This window comes from Schistocerca serialis, chromosome 1 (assembly GCF_023864345.2).
Source record: "Schistocerca serialis cubense isolate TAMUIC-IGC-003099 chromosome 1, iqSchSeri2.2, whole genome shotgun sequence".
NCBI classification, from domain to species: Eukaryota; Metazoa; Arthropoda; class Insecta; order Orthoptera; family Acrididae; genus Schistocerca; species Schistocerca serialis.
Genome location: NC_064638.1, coordinates 872167014 through 872179774, shown reverse-complemented (window position 1 = coordinate 872179774; position 12761 = coordinate 872167014). Strand labels below are relative to the sequence as shown.

At 39.6% G+C, this 12761-nt stretch overlaps 2 protein-coding genes across 4 annotated transcripts in view; one reads left to right on the top strand and one right to left on the bottom strand.

The window, feature by feature from the left end:
* Positions 1-4365, top strand: part of LOC126486098 (tRNA wybutosine-synthesizing protein 3 homolog) — a 73299-nt gene extending 68934 nt beyond the window's left edge. Inside the window, exons 4-6 of one of the 2 annotated variants that reach the window (XR_007588086.1) lie at positions 3023-3176; positions 3675-3817; positions 3910-4365. Coding sequence is in view for 1 of the 2 variants with exons in the window: in XM_050108924.1 (XP_049964881.1) it covers positions 3023-3082 (60 nt within the window). In the remaining variant the exon portion in view is untranslated. Of the gene's footprint in view, positions 1-3022; positions 3598-3674; positions 3818-3909 lie in introns of those variants that run through there. The other variant, XM_050108924.1, reaches the window with a different exon arrangement.
* The window catches only part of LOC126486072 (uncharacterized), a 63907-nt gene that overhangs the window by 8311 nt on the left and 42835 nt on the right, over positions 1-12761 (bottom strand). The gene's annotated exons all lie outside the window — the stretch shown is intronic.

Here is a 12761-nt window from a genome sequence, read left to right as displayed (position 1 = left end):
CAGTAATGAAACCAGACGTTCTAATTGACTACAATATGAACAAGACTGGTGTAAATCACGGGGATCAGCTGTACAGTTACTACCCATTTGCATGAAAAATAATGAAGCGGTGGAAAAAACTTTTCTTTCATTTTTTTGTAATATCTCTTCATTTTGTACAGAGATGCCAGTAAACAGAAAATCTCTCTTACGGACCTCATAAAAAATAAAAATAAAAAGTTAGCTTGAAATTGGTAACAACAGGAGGAGGCTTCCGATCTTTAGAACCAACACCAAGCACTAGCCTTGACAGAAATTTTGGTTGTCACTTTCCAGAAAAAGTACATCCCATGCCAACAAAGTAAATACTACGCGTTATTGCAAAGTTTGCTCCAACAAAGGGAAGAAAGACACCAGCAAGTGGATAAGAAAAGAAAGCAGATGGTGGTGCAAAGACAGCAGTGTAGGACTCTGTGTAACTCAGTGCTTTCAGGATTGCCACCTGAAAGTAAATTATGTATAAAATATATGTAATCATTGTATATTGTAAAATATTACATAAAAACCTCCTGTGAACCAAATTCTTTTTATTACAACCACCAGAAATCATGTTAGGAAATTTAAAAATTTTTCCTTGTGAAGGTTTCTCATGTTGTTGGGAATGTTGGTACACCTCTACCATACAAGCATACATATAAGCTTACAGTTTTCCTAATCTATAGAGTTTCAAATTATGCTAGAAATGCGCCTTTGAGAACCTTAGTTATTGTACACTTATCTATTAAAGTAGCTTCAAAATTGCCAGTGCACCTGCACAGTAGAGGTGCATACATAGCAGTGTGGAATGTGTTAATTGATAACTAACATGTTCTCTGCAGATCTATAAATACAGCAGTTGAAATACGAGAAGATTATACTACATAAGTTACTTGAACACTGGCTTCACACACAAAATTGGAGGATATTTGCCTCTTGAAGCAGAATGGATTCAGCATTATTTAGGAAAAAAATGTTACATGATAGTCAACATGAATACTCTCATCCGGCACATTTGCCATCCATACTGCAAAATACTTCCTACTTTTCCACTGCATGCAGTCATAAGTTTTAGAAAATCTAGTTCCCAGAATACAAAACTTTGTCTACCCTCGCCCTCTCTGTAAGTGGGTCACTCTCATCTTGGGATTTAATTTACCTGCTCTTTCTTTTTAATCTTTCCCCAGCCTATCTTTTTGTCCTGTTGAAACAATTGTTCAGTTGCAGTGGTTACTTAACCACGTGACCCTTTTACTTTTATATGTCTTTTATCCGCATCACTACATTTTTTGTCTCCTGAAGGTAAGTGCTACAGGCCAGCAGTTCTGTGTCATAATTTATTAGTTTTCTCAACTGGATTTTAGTTTGGTACAACATGAAATTTTACACACAGCACTTTCAACACTACTCGTACTATCATGATCACATATCTGTAAGACAGTAAAACTTCATTTATACGTTTTTTACTTACATGTTATTCTCACTTATACTTTTTTTTGTGTCCCAGTGAAATATCCAGTGTGCACAAGTTATGATGCAGTGTTTCAGAGTTGGTTTGAGGGGGGGGGGGGGGGGGAGGAGATTGGTAAGGCCAATATTAGACTATAATAAAATTTGATGGTGTAATAAGGAACTTTGCGTCCATAGTCTTTTGCGGATATAGCATTTCTGAGGAGAGTGTTCAGCTTCATAATAACATTGTTGAGCACATATTGAAATGTACTCTCCTCCATTCCCAAAGAGATTTTCATGCAACTTTACGTCCTCGACTTGCAGCTCCCGTAGCAAAATTTTGTTGTATGTCTTTCGCATCTTAAGTCCACAGCTTCACCCAAGTATGTTTCCTTTCCTTCTGCTTCTCTTGCAAATGCAATTGCAATGCACGCAACTGCAGAGCAGGTATAATTTTACTTACGGCATTGGTGCCATAGTGTGTTGATGTTGGCAACAACCATTCACTGCTGGGAATTCATTTCACCATGAAGTAAATAATTAAATCTGTCCTTGCTCTATGGTTGACAGATTCTTGTATGTGCCCTTGTCAGCTCAATAAATTAGTTATATTCGTAAAATGAAAATTTCACAACAAAACATTTGCATTATATGAAGATGCACACTACACTGCCGATGCCGTAAGTAAAATTGAACTGCAGAGACTAGTATTAAGTCATTGTCGGCCATTATGAAGGAACTTTGACGAAATATTCGATGACAGTGTAATACCCCATTTTGCACCGCATCAAAGATCATTGTCAAAGAAAATCTGATAGTATAATACCGGCCTAAGCTCCATCTATTAACACTGCACTGAGGTTGCCAACTAGAAAACCACAAACCACTTTGTTGCAAGCATCCGAATCCAACTAACACTTAATTTTTAATGTTACAAACTTGAGATTGTTTTATAGATTGACAGATATGCAACAACAGTATAAAGATATGCAACAACAGTATAAACTGCAGTAATAGAGCCGCCACGAAACCCAGATGTTATACAAAGACTGTACAGTTTTGGAAAGTACAGTGTAACAGATGAAGCTTACTATTACAGCAATGGTGATAGCCATAGGGAAGGTTGGTAGTAGATGTAGCACTCATTTGTTTCCCTGAAATTACACGGCTTCTGCTAAACTAGGGCACAACTGGACAAGAATTGTTGCATGTCACTCAGGAATCATGAAACACATCAGACCTCATACTGTATAGGCTATAGTACCATATTATTGTATTTCTAATTATTTTGAGAACTGGTAACATGAGTGGAAGAAAAAAGAAAAGCATTATTATCACTGAAAAGCTACAAATTTTGAGAGTTGTGAAGGAAAACAGTAATCAAAAGCGAGTGGATATTGCCAAGGAATTAGGAGTTTCTGTGTCTACTTTAAATTCTATAGTTGCAAAGGCAAAGGAAATTGAAGATAGTGCATGTGTGTTTGGAATTTCTACTAGTAAGCAGACACGCATTCTGGGCGGGAAATATGACGACATGGAAGATTGTTTGTTGCAGTGGTTCAGGCAACAAAGAGCAGAAGGCATTCCTATAGCGGCCCAGACGGCATTCCTATAGAGGCCCAGTAATTTGTGAAAAAGCAAATGAATTTGCAGTTTGACTCAGTGTGGAAAATTCCAGTGCTTCATCAGGTTGGCTGCACAAATTTAAGGTAAGACATGGCATCAGCTGTCAGACTGTATGTGTCAAAAGCAAAAGTGTTGATCTATGCGAGATTGGAAGGAAACCCGTATGAAAGAACTATGCTCCTAAAAACATTTTCAGTGCAGATGAGATGGGCTTATTTTACAATGTAATGCCTGACCCCACAATGGCATTCAAAGGTGAGAACTGCCACGAAGGAAAACAAGGTAAACAACATGTAACAGTGCTGTTATGTGCTAACAGTGATGGGAGTGAGAAGCCCCTCCTACTTACAATCAAGAAATTTACCAAGCCCCGTTGTTTTATGAACATTGTCACATTTCCCACAAAATACACGTAAACAAGAAATCATGGATTGCGACAAAAGTTTTCGAAAGGTGGCTTCGAAGTGTTGACGTGAAAATGGGTGCAGCAGGCCGGAAGATCTTATTGTTCATAGACAGGTGTGCAACACATCCTCCCCTTACTTCCTATTTGAGAAATATGACCGTGGAATTCTTTCCAGCAAAACTGCACGAGTGAGCTCCAGCCACTTGACCTTGGAGTAATACATAATTTCAAGTTGCATTATCGCAAAGTGCTGCAGCATGCCATCAGGTGTGTAAACATTGGAAAAAAAAGGAAGAAATGAAACTAAACATTTTACAGGTAAGATTTTTACTTGCCATTTATTTCATGTTGTGCTACCGGAGCCAAAGAACACTACGAGAAATTATTAATGAATTTGTTTCTTCTGATAGGCAATGCAATAAATTGCAGCTTAATGGCACAGAGTTTCAGACGATACCATTCATAACTGTTTCCGAAAAGTCCGATTTGGAAGTGAAGTCCATCATCATGGTGGAAATGATAATACTGACGATATTTCACCTAGTGATAAAGAGAGTGCATCATTTGTGAATTACATGAAAGTTTATGAAAACCTCGTCACTACAGAACCCGTGACTGTGGCTGAAATAGTTCAATGTGCATCACGGGATCTGGACGAGGAAGGAACTGACAATGTGGATGATACGGAAGAGTCTCAGCGTTCCTCAGTGACTGTTAACGATGCATTAAATGCGTTGGAAATAATTAAACAATTTGTGACACGCCACAGTGTTTCTGATGAAATAATGACAGAATTACACTGCATCAAAGAAAAAAACAAGCCAAAATTACCGACTTTTTTACAAAATGACTTTTCTCCTGTGTAGAGGTTTACATTTTTCTTTATATCTATGTTATGTGTGGTACCTAGTAAGCCTATATAACGTTTTGTAGAATGTAACTTTTTATTTACTGGATTTTTCTTTTGTGTTTACCAATTAATATGATAGTATGGTGCTATATTTCATATATATGTTTTTCACACTTATACGTTTTTCTTCTGTAGTCCGCTGAAAAACGTATAATTGGTGTTTTACTGTATTGTGTTTACATTGATCCTCTTACTCCCATTTTCAGTCTTCTCCCCCATTGCCTTTTCTATCTTTCCTGGCTTTTGTTCCGCTATTTTCTCTCTTCCTTATTTTCTTTCTAATCATTAATTAATTTTTCTGTCTTCAACGTTTTCTCCCCAGCAGTCATTTTATTAACTTTCATCAGTAATATGTTAACTGTTCCATCCTGTATATTTTTTATCTGTGTTACTTATCTACTAACTAACAAGTATTCACCTGGCTAATCAGTTGCTCTCTCATTTACACAGCATTATCAATAGTTTCGCTTCAGCTGACTGTACCTTCAACTCCACAGAAGAAACCTCCAATTCATAGCACTGAATCTCATGTTGCTGTAGCAACACATCATCTCATCGTCATTTTTATCATTAAATGTTCTTTGCAATCTACACTTCTGAGTTTTGCTGATGCATGTGGTGAAATCAATAACAAGTTGCTTTAGCTGTTAACCAAGTAACAGCACCCTCTGCCAGACACTTCACTGTAGTTTGCAGAGTACAGATGTAGATGTAAAGTATACAAAAGTTAGTTTATATACATCTACGACCAAATATAAACAGTTAAAACTTCAAACTACTAGCCAGCAGTAGGCTGATGAACTAAAAGGGAAGAAAGTAAGATGAGAGTGAACATGCCACTGCTGCCACCGATGTCATGTGAGATGGAGCACAAGCTGAAGTAGGATAAGGATGAGGTAAGATGTGCCTTGGCCTTTCCATAGGAACTGTCTTGGCATTAGCTTTGAAGAAAACAAGGAAACCATAAAAGAAACCTGATTGTAGATAAACAGACAGAAATTTGGATCCTACTCTTCCCAAATACAGAATTATTCATAATTACTACCAGGATTTAAAAGATGATTATGCAAAAACTTCAAAACATACAGAAAGTAGACTCTGGAGGAAGTATTCGAAAGAAAACCAAATAATGTTCTAATTTAGAGTCACAAAACAGAAGAATATTGAATAGTAATTTGCAAGAATAGAATGTCATCCAAGACTGAAACATTCATAGCAAGATTTTGTTATTTTAACCGAATGATGCCTTTCGACAAAGGATTTAATAAATTGATAGTGGCATCTCAATCCACTGTGCTCAATGAACTTCACCCAACCAGTCACCAAATAATGCTAATGATGACACAGTTCATTACTGGAAGGAGATAAGTAAATTATCATTGAAGTGAGCAATGAAGAGAAACCTCACAATAGGAGACTTGTGTTTCAGATGATGACTTCATCAGAATCTTCGGAGATGGCTGATGCATCAGAATTACAGTAAATTGTGAGTGTCCAGCATTCCAGTCCCTCATTATGCTAAAAACAACATTGAGAGGGTATGATAATTTGTGAACAATAAACTGTAAATATATGTGACTTTTAGATACCATAAGCCATGTTCTATGCTAAACAACAAATGCTAAGAGTGAATATACTGCCATGAATCTTGAGTCTAGAAATGATAAACAATTTTTGTTAAATTCTAATAGTAATTTGCTTGAGGAACTAGTATTCAGCTCAACTATGGGGGTTACCACACCAGTGATTAGCCATGAACAGTTGGACTATGTGAATTGTTTGAGAACATGAATAACACTATTAAACAACAATCTAAAACATAAATTGATGATCTTAAACACATTAAATTGTTTGGAGTATGGAGTCCAAAACAATACTTGAAAAACATTCAGAAAGTTGCAGAAGGGGCTTATCAATATGGTCGTGGAAAAACGAGATGAATTACTGACGAAGTTATGACAGAACAATCCATTCTCAACTCAGAAGATGGCACATTAAAATCTAAGCAAGATAAAGATCGTGTGTACAACAATATTGCACTCAATCAGGTGGAAGACAAAAATCACTGATCACAGTGTGGATATCGCTGACTGACTCTTCACAGCATGGACACTTGTACATTAAAATAGTAGTTGGTGCACAGGAACAATACAGGGATGTGACCACTAAATTGAACACAAGCAACAACCTACTTTGGGACAGACATATGATGGTAGGAAAAAATTAATCATACAGTAAACCACTTTTTTAACAAATCTCTGAGCACCAAAATATTTTTTCTTGAATAGGAGATGCTGAGTCGCTATATGGTGAGTTGCAACTTCATAATATTGTTACATTCCATCCAGGATTTTCCATTGTTTGATTTCCTTAAATAGGTGTTTTCCTTAAATGGGGGTTTTGCCAGAGTACATGGAAAAGGCAAAGCAGAATCATAATTCAAGCATGTTTACTTGCTATAAAATTACAAAATTGACAATATCCTGTGCTACAAATTTAAAAGCAGTCTCCAGCATATTGTAGTGAAAGAAGTTAGTGTTCCAGTTACACTACTGGCCATTAAAATTGCTACACCACTAAGATGACGTGCTAAAGGTGCGAAATTTAACCGACAGGAAGAAGATGCTGTGATATGCAAACGATTAGCTTTTCAGAGCATTCACACAAGGGTTGGCGCCGGTGGCAACACCTACAACGTGCTGACATATGAAAGTTTCCAACTGATTTCTCATACGCAACCACCAATTGACCGGTGTTACCTGGTGAAACGTTGTTGTGATGCCTCGTGTAAGGAGGTGAAATGCGTACCGTCACGTTTCCGACTTTGATAAAGGTCGGATTGTAGCCTATCGCAATTGTGGGTTATCGTATCGCGACATTGCTGCTCGCGTTGGTCGAGATCCAATGACTGTTAGCATGATATGGAATCTGTGGGTTCCGGAGGGTAATACAAAATGCCGTGCTGGATCCCAACGGCCTCGTATCACCAGCAGTCAAGATGACAGGCACCTTATCCGCATGGCTGGAACGGTTCGTGCAGCCATGTCACGATCCCTGAGTCAACAGATGAGGACGTTTGCAAGGCGACAACCATCTTCACGACCAGTTCGACGACGTTTGCAGCAGCATGGACTATCAGCTCTGAGACCTTGGCTGGGGTTACCCTTGACGCTGCATCACAGACAGAAGCACCTGCGATGGTGCACTCAACGACAATCCTGGGTGCACGAATGGCAAAATTTCATTTTTTCAGATGAATCCAGGTTCTGTTTATAGCATCATGATGGTCGCATCCGTGTTTGTCGTCATCGCGGTGAACGCACATTGGAAGCGTGTATTCGTCATCGCCATACTGGCATATCACCCGGCGTGATGGTATGGGGTGCCATTGGTTACACGTCTCGGTCACCTCTTGTTCGCAATGACAGCGCTTTGAACAGTGGACGTTACATTTCAAATGTGTTACGACCCATGGCTCTATCCTTCATTCCATCTCTGTGAAACCCTACATTTCAGTAGGATAATGCACGACCACATGTTGCAGGTCCTGTGTGGGCCTTTCTGGATACAGAAAATGTTCGACTGCTGCCCTGGCCAGCACATTCTCCAGATCTCTCACCAATTGAAAACATCTGGTCAATGGTGACCGAGCAACTGGCTTGTCACAATACGCCAGTCACTACTCTTGATGACCTGTGGTATCGTGTTGAAGCTGCATGGGCAGCTGTAGCTGTACACACCATCCAAGCTCTGTTTGACTCAATGCCCAGGCGTATCAAGGCCGTTATTACGGCCAGAGGTCGTTGTTCTGGGTACTGATTTCTCAGGATCTATACACCCAAACTGCGTGAAAATGTAATCACATGTCAGTTCTAGTATAATATATTTGTCCAATAAATACCCCTTTATCATCTGCATTTCTTCCTGGTGTAGCAATTTTAATGGCCAGTAGTGTAGTAGTTGCAAATTAGAACAGATTCATTTACATTAAAAGAGGAAAAGGAATTACTGACAGAATCAATTCCTTGCACAGCAGCAGTAAAACTTGACGCAACCTCCTCCTTTATTCCTTCTTCTTTCTCAATCACCACCAGCTTCTACGTATGTTCCTTCATAAGCCTTTCACCTGCATCAATCTCAGGTACAGTATGGAAGTCAAGACATCGTGACAACAATGTCCTGGAATCTTGCATTTTCAGAAGTATCTCTTTTGAAACAATGTCATCTTCGGTTGCAACTGATGTGCCACAGCCACCCTTTGTGAAACAATTTAACACAGTCTGTTGTGTTACAGGGTTCCAGGCAGCAACAAACATATGCATAAGAAACTTCCTGGCAGATTAAAACTGTGTGCCAGACCGAGACTCGAACTCGGGACCTTTGTCTTTCGCGGGCAAGTGCTCTGCAAGGTTCACAGGAGAGCTTCTGTAAAGTTTGGAAGGTAGGAGGTGAGGTACTGGCAGAAGTAGAGCTGTGAGGACGGGGTGTGAGTCGTGCTTGGATAGCTCAGTTGGTAGAGCACTTGCCCGCGAAAGGCAAAGGTGCTGAGTTTGAGTCTCGGTCCGGCACACAGTTTTAATTTGCCAGGAAGTTTCATATCAACGCACACTCTGCTGCAGAGTGGAAATATCGTTCTGGAAATATCCCCTAGGCTGTGGCTAAGCCATGTCTCTGCAATATCCTATCTTTCAGGAGTGCTAGTTCTGCAAGGTTCGCAGGAGAGCTTCTGTAAAGTTTGGAACGTAGGTGGCGAGGTACTGGCAGAAGTAGAGCTGTGAGGATGGGGCGTGAGTCATGCTTGGGTAGCTCAGTTGGTAGAGCACTTGCCCACGAAAGGCAAAGGTCCCGAGTTTGAGTCTTGGTCCGGCACACAGTTTTAATATGCCAGGAAGTTTCATATCAGCGCACACTCTGCTGCAGAGTGAAAGTATAATTCTGGAAACATATGCATAGCCTGTACAAGTCAGTCTCATCACTACCTTCCTCTCAAAGAATGAAATTGGCTTCTGCACAACTGCTGCTCTACATTTGGCTTTAACAGAGTTATTATGCCAAGGACCAGAGGCTACAGATGAGTTGTGCAGTTCGGAGGAAGAATGGCATCCCTCTGAAATTGTTTTTCGCTGAGATGTAGGTGGCATAGGTTAACAGTTAAGTCCAATTCCTTCCTGCTGCACTCCTCTTGGCATCTAAATGTCTCGAAGTTGTAAATATTTCTGACGTTTCGAGGGTCTGCTGTTGTACTCGTAAGTTCAAATCAGTGTTTTGGAAACACCTGGGAATTAATAGTGGGGGAAACTTTTCACTTCCATCACTACTTATGCAACATAGCATCATCACCCTTTCTTTACTTTTTTTACCTCTGTGGAATTTTTTTCCTTAACAGAACATAATTTTGCAGGAAGTAAATTATAAAAGATGCAAATTTCATCACCTTTGAAAATGTATCTGGACTCAAAGCCCAGTATTAATTGTGGCATTGCAATGTTCTTCCAATAATTTATGCTTTCTATGATCAGAGCCTCACTTTCTCCATTTACTCTTTAAAACAGAGGATTATGATGTTTTTTAAAACAATTCAACCAGCCATCTAATGCACTGACATTTTCAATGTCTTATCTTCAGAGCAATTTTATGAACCTCTTCTTCTGTATGTTTCCTTGTATAGGAATTCTTTTACTTGTCAGTCATTGAAACTACACTAGAAGAATATCTTCCACATAACTGATATGGAAAACATGGACGATAAGTAGTTTGGAAAAGAAGAGAATAGAAGCTTTCAAAATGTGGTGCTACAGAAGAATGCTGAAGATTAGATGGGTCGATCATATAACTAATGAGGTACTGGGAGATGAAGAAGCTTGCACAGGATAGAGTAGCATGGAGAGCTGCATCAAACCAGTCTCAGGACTGAAGACCACAACAACAACAACAACAACTGATATGGACACACGAATTTCCCTCCATTTCGGATCTGTAGGAACCGTTAGCTTCGGCATTTGAGAACACTTTCTGATTTTTGAATATGTTGCACATGTAGACAGCACATACATATTTCTTTGCCATGTCGGAAATATTTATGTTCATACTGTCATCGATGTTGCAGATGATTGTTAGCTCTAGCTGAACTGTAAGCTTTCAATGTTTGCAGACCTTAAATCCCGCAATGAAAAATTAATAACTTTAACAATTCAGTAAGCAAAACAATTACTTGTTTCGCACTTCGTAGATACAGTGACTGTGGGATCACATCACATGACAAAAGTTGCATGGAAATTGATTTCCAATTCTATCGATGCCATCAGACGATATCACTACAAGGGAATTCGAGTTAGTGACTACGTGCTGACTGGTTGAATCAATTACTGTTACACAACAATAAACACGACCCGTGGTAAGAAACCACAAACTCACTTGATCATGTTAGGAATTATGTAAAAACTGGGTTTCACTTTACAAAATGTTTCATGTTTATTCCTTAAAAGCAGACTTTTTCTTAAAACGGGGAGAAATAAAATTGTACTTGGAGGAGTTTTGCTGGGGCCAATGGAAATTTTTGTTAAATGCAGGATTTCCTTAATTTGGGATTTTACTGTGTGGTACAAGAGAAATGTCATGGTCAGTGGCGGCTGTTGTGTAAGAGCACCATGAGTGCACCTCCGGTTGTGCACATTTTAAGGACCTTTTCCGCATGTGCAACTCACACGACATAATTGCCTTATGGGTCAAATTCACATGGGTTTGATAAACAATGTGTACAGCTCAGTCAAATTCACATGGGTTTGATAAACAATGTGTACAGCTCACGACATCTAGCCCTTGCAGTGCCATCATGTGGTAGCACACTATGGCAGACTTTTATCCCCACTGGCTCAGCATAAATTCTGCTAGATGATAGCGGACTCCCCAGTCATGATAGTAAACCTATTTTGTGACTTTCTGGATGAACATGAACTGTGTTGAATCTGTTTTAAATGCTGACAGCAGAGTAAAGATGTGAGGGCAGGTCATAAGTCATGTTTGGATAGCTCAGTCGCTAGAGTACTTGACCATGAAAGGCAAAGGTCCCAAGTTTAAGTCTCAGTCCAGCACACAGCTTTAATCTGCCAGTAAGTTTCATGTCAGTGCACACTCCGCTGCATGTTGAAGATCTCATTCTCGAAACAGAAAGGTAAATTTCCAGGAAAAGTTAGCCACAAAGGAACAAGGGCCTCCAAGAATAAAAGTATTTTTCATCACTGGCCACTACTTTCTCCCACCTTTCGGGCAGTGTACGAATCCCGTGTCGAAAAAATTGTTCATCTTTTGAAGCGATCCACGAATCGATCCAATTTGTAACTTTTTCATGAGATCAGAAGTGTTGGTCAGCCAGGCCCTGTGCGCCATTGATCTAAACAGGTGATAGTCAGAGGGAGCAATGTCTGGAGCATACGACGACTGGGGTAGGACTTCCCATTTTAACGTTTCCAAGTACGTTTTGACCTCTTTTGCAACATGTGGTCGAGCATTGTAGTGCTGCAAAATCACTTTGTCGTGCCTCGTGCTGTATTGTGGCTGTTTGTCTTTTAATGTTCTGCTCAGACACATTAATTGCATTCGATAATGAGCCTGTGATTGTTTCACTTGGTTTTAACACCTCATAGTACATGATGCTGAGCTGGTCCCACTAAATGCAGAACATGATCTTGGAGCCGTGAATATTCGGTTTGCCGGTCGACATGGAAGCACGGCCAGGATATCCCCATGATTTTTTGCGTTTAGGGTTATTGTGATGAAGCCATTTTTGTCCCTGGTCACAATGTAATGCAGAAATCCCTTCCATTTTTGCCTCTGAAGCAACTGTTCACAAACAACACACAAACGCTGTTCAACCTCTCTTGGTTTCAGCTCACACGGGACCCAAGTTCCTTCTTTCTGAATCATGCCCATAGCCTTGAGACATTTTGAAATGGCTTGCTGTGTTACTCCCACTAATCATGCCAATTCTTCTTGAGTTTGACGCTTGAGTCTTCTCTCACGAATGTCTCAAAATCTGCATCTTCGAAAACATTCTCTCTTTCACCACTATACCAGTATATGACGTTAAAATCACCGTTCTTGAAGTGTTGAGACCACTCACAACACATTCTTTCACTAGTAGCATCCTTACCATACGCACTTGAGAGCATTCGATGAAACTCAGCGTCTGTTTTCTTTGTACTTAAACAAAACAGTAACATCTCCTGCAAATGACGAGAATTAGGCTCGTAAACTGACATTTTTAATCAAGAACAACTTTATGATGCATACACAATTCGACTAATGTTTGAATAAGGTTATGTTGACTGAGGTCCCAGCTAACTGCCTGACGTC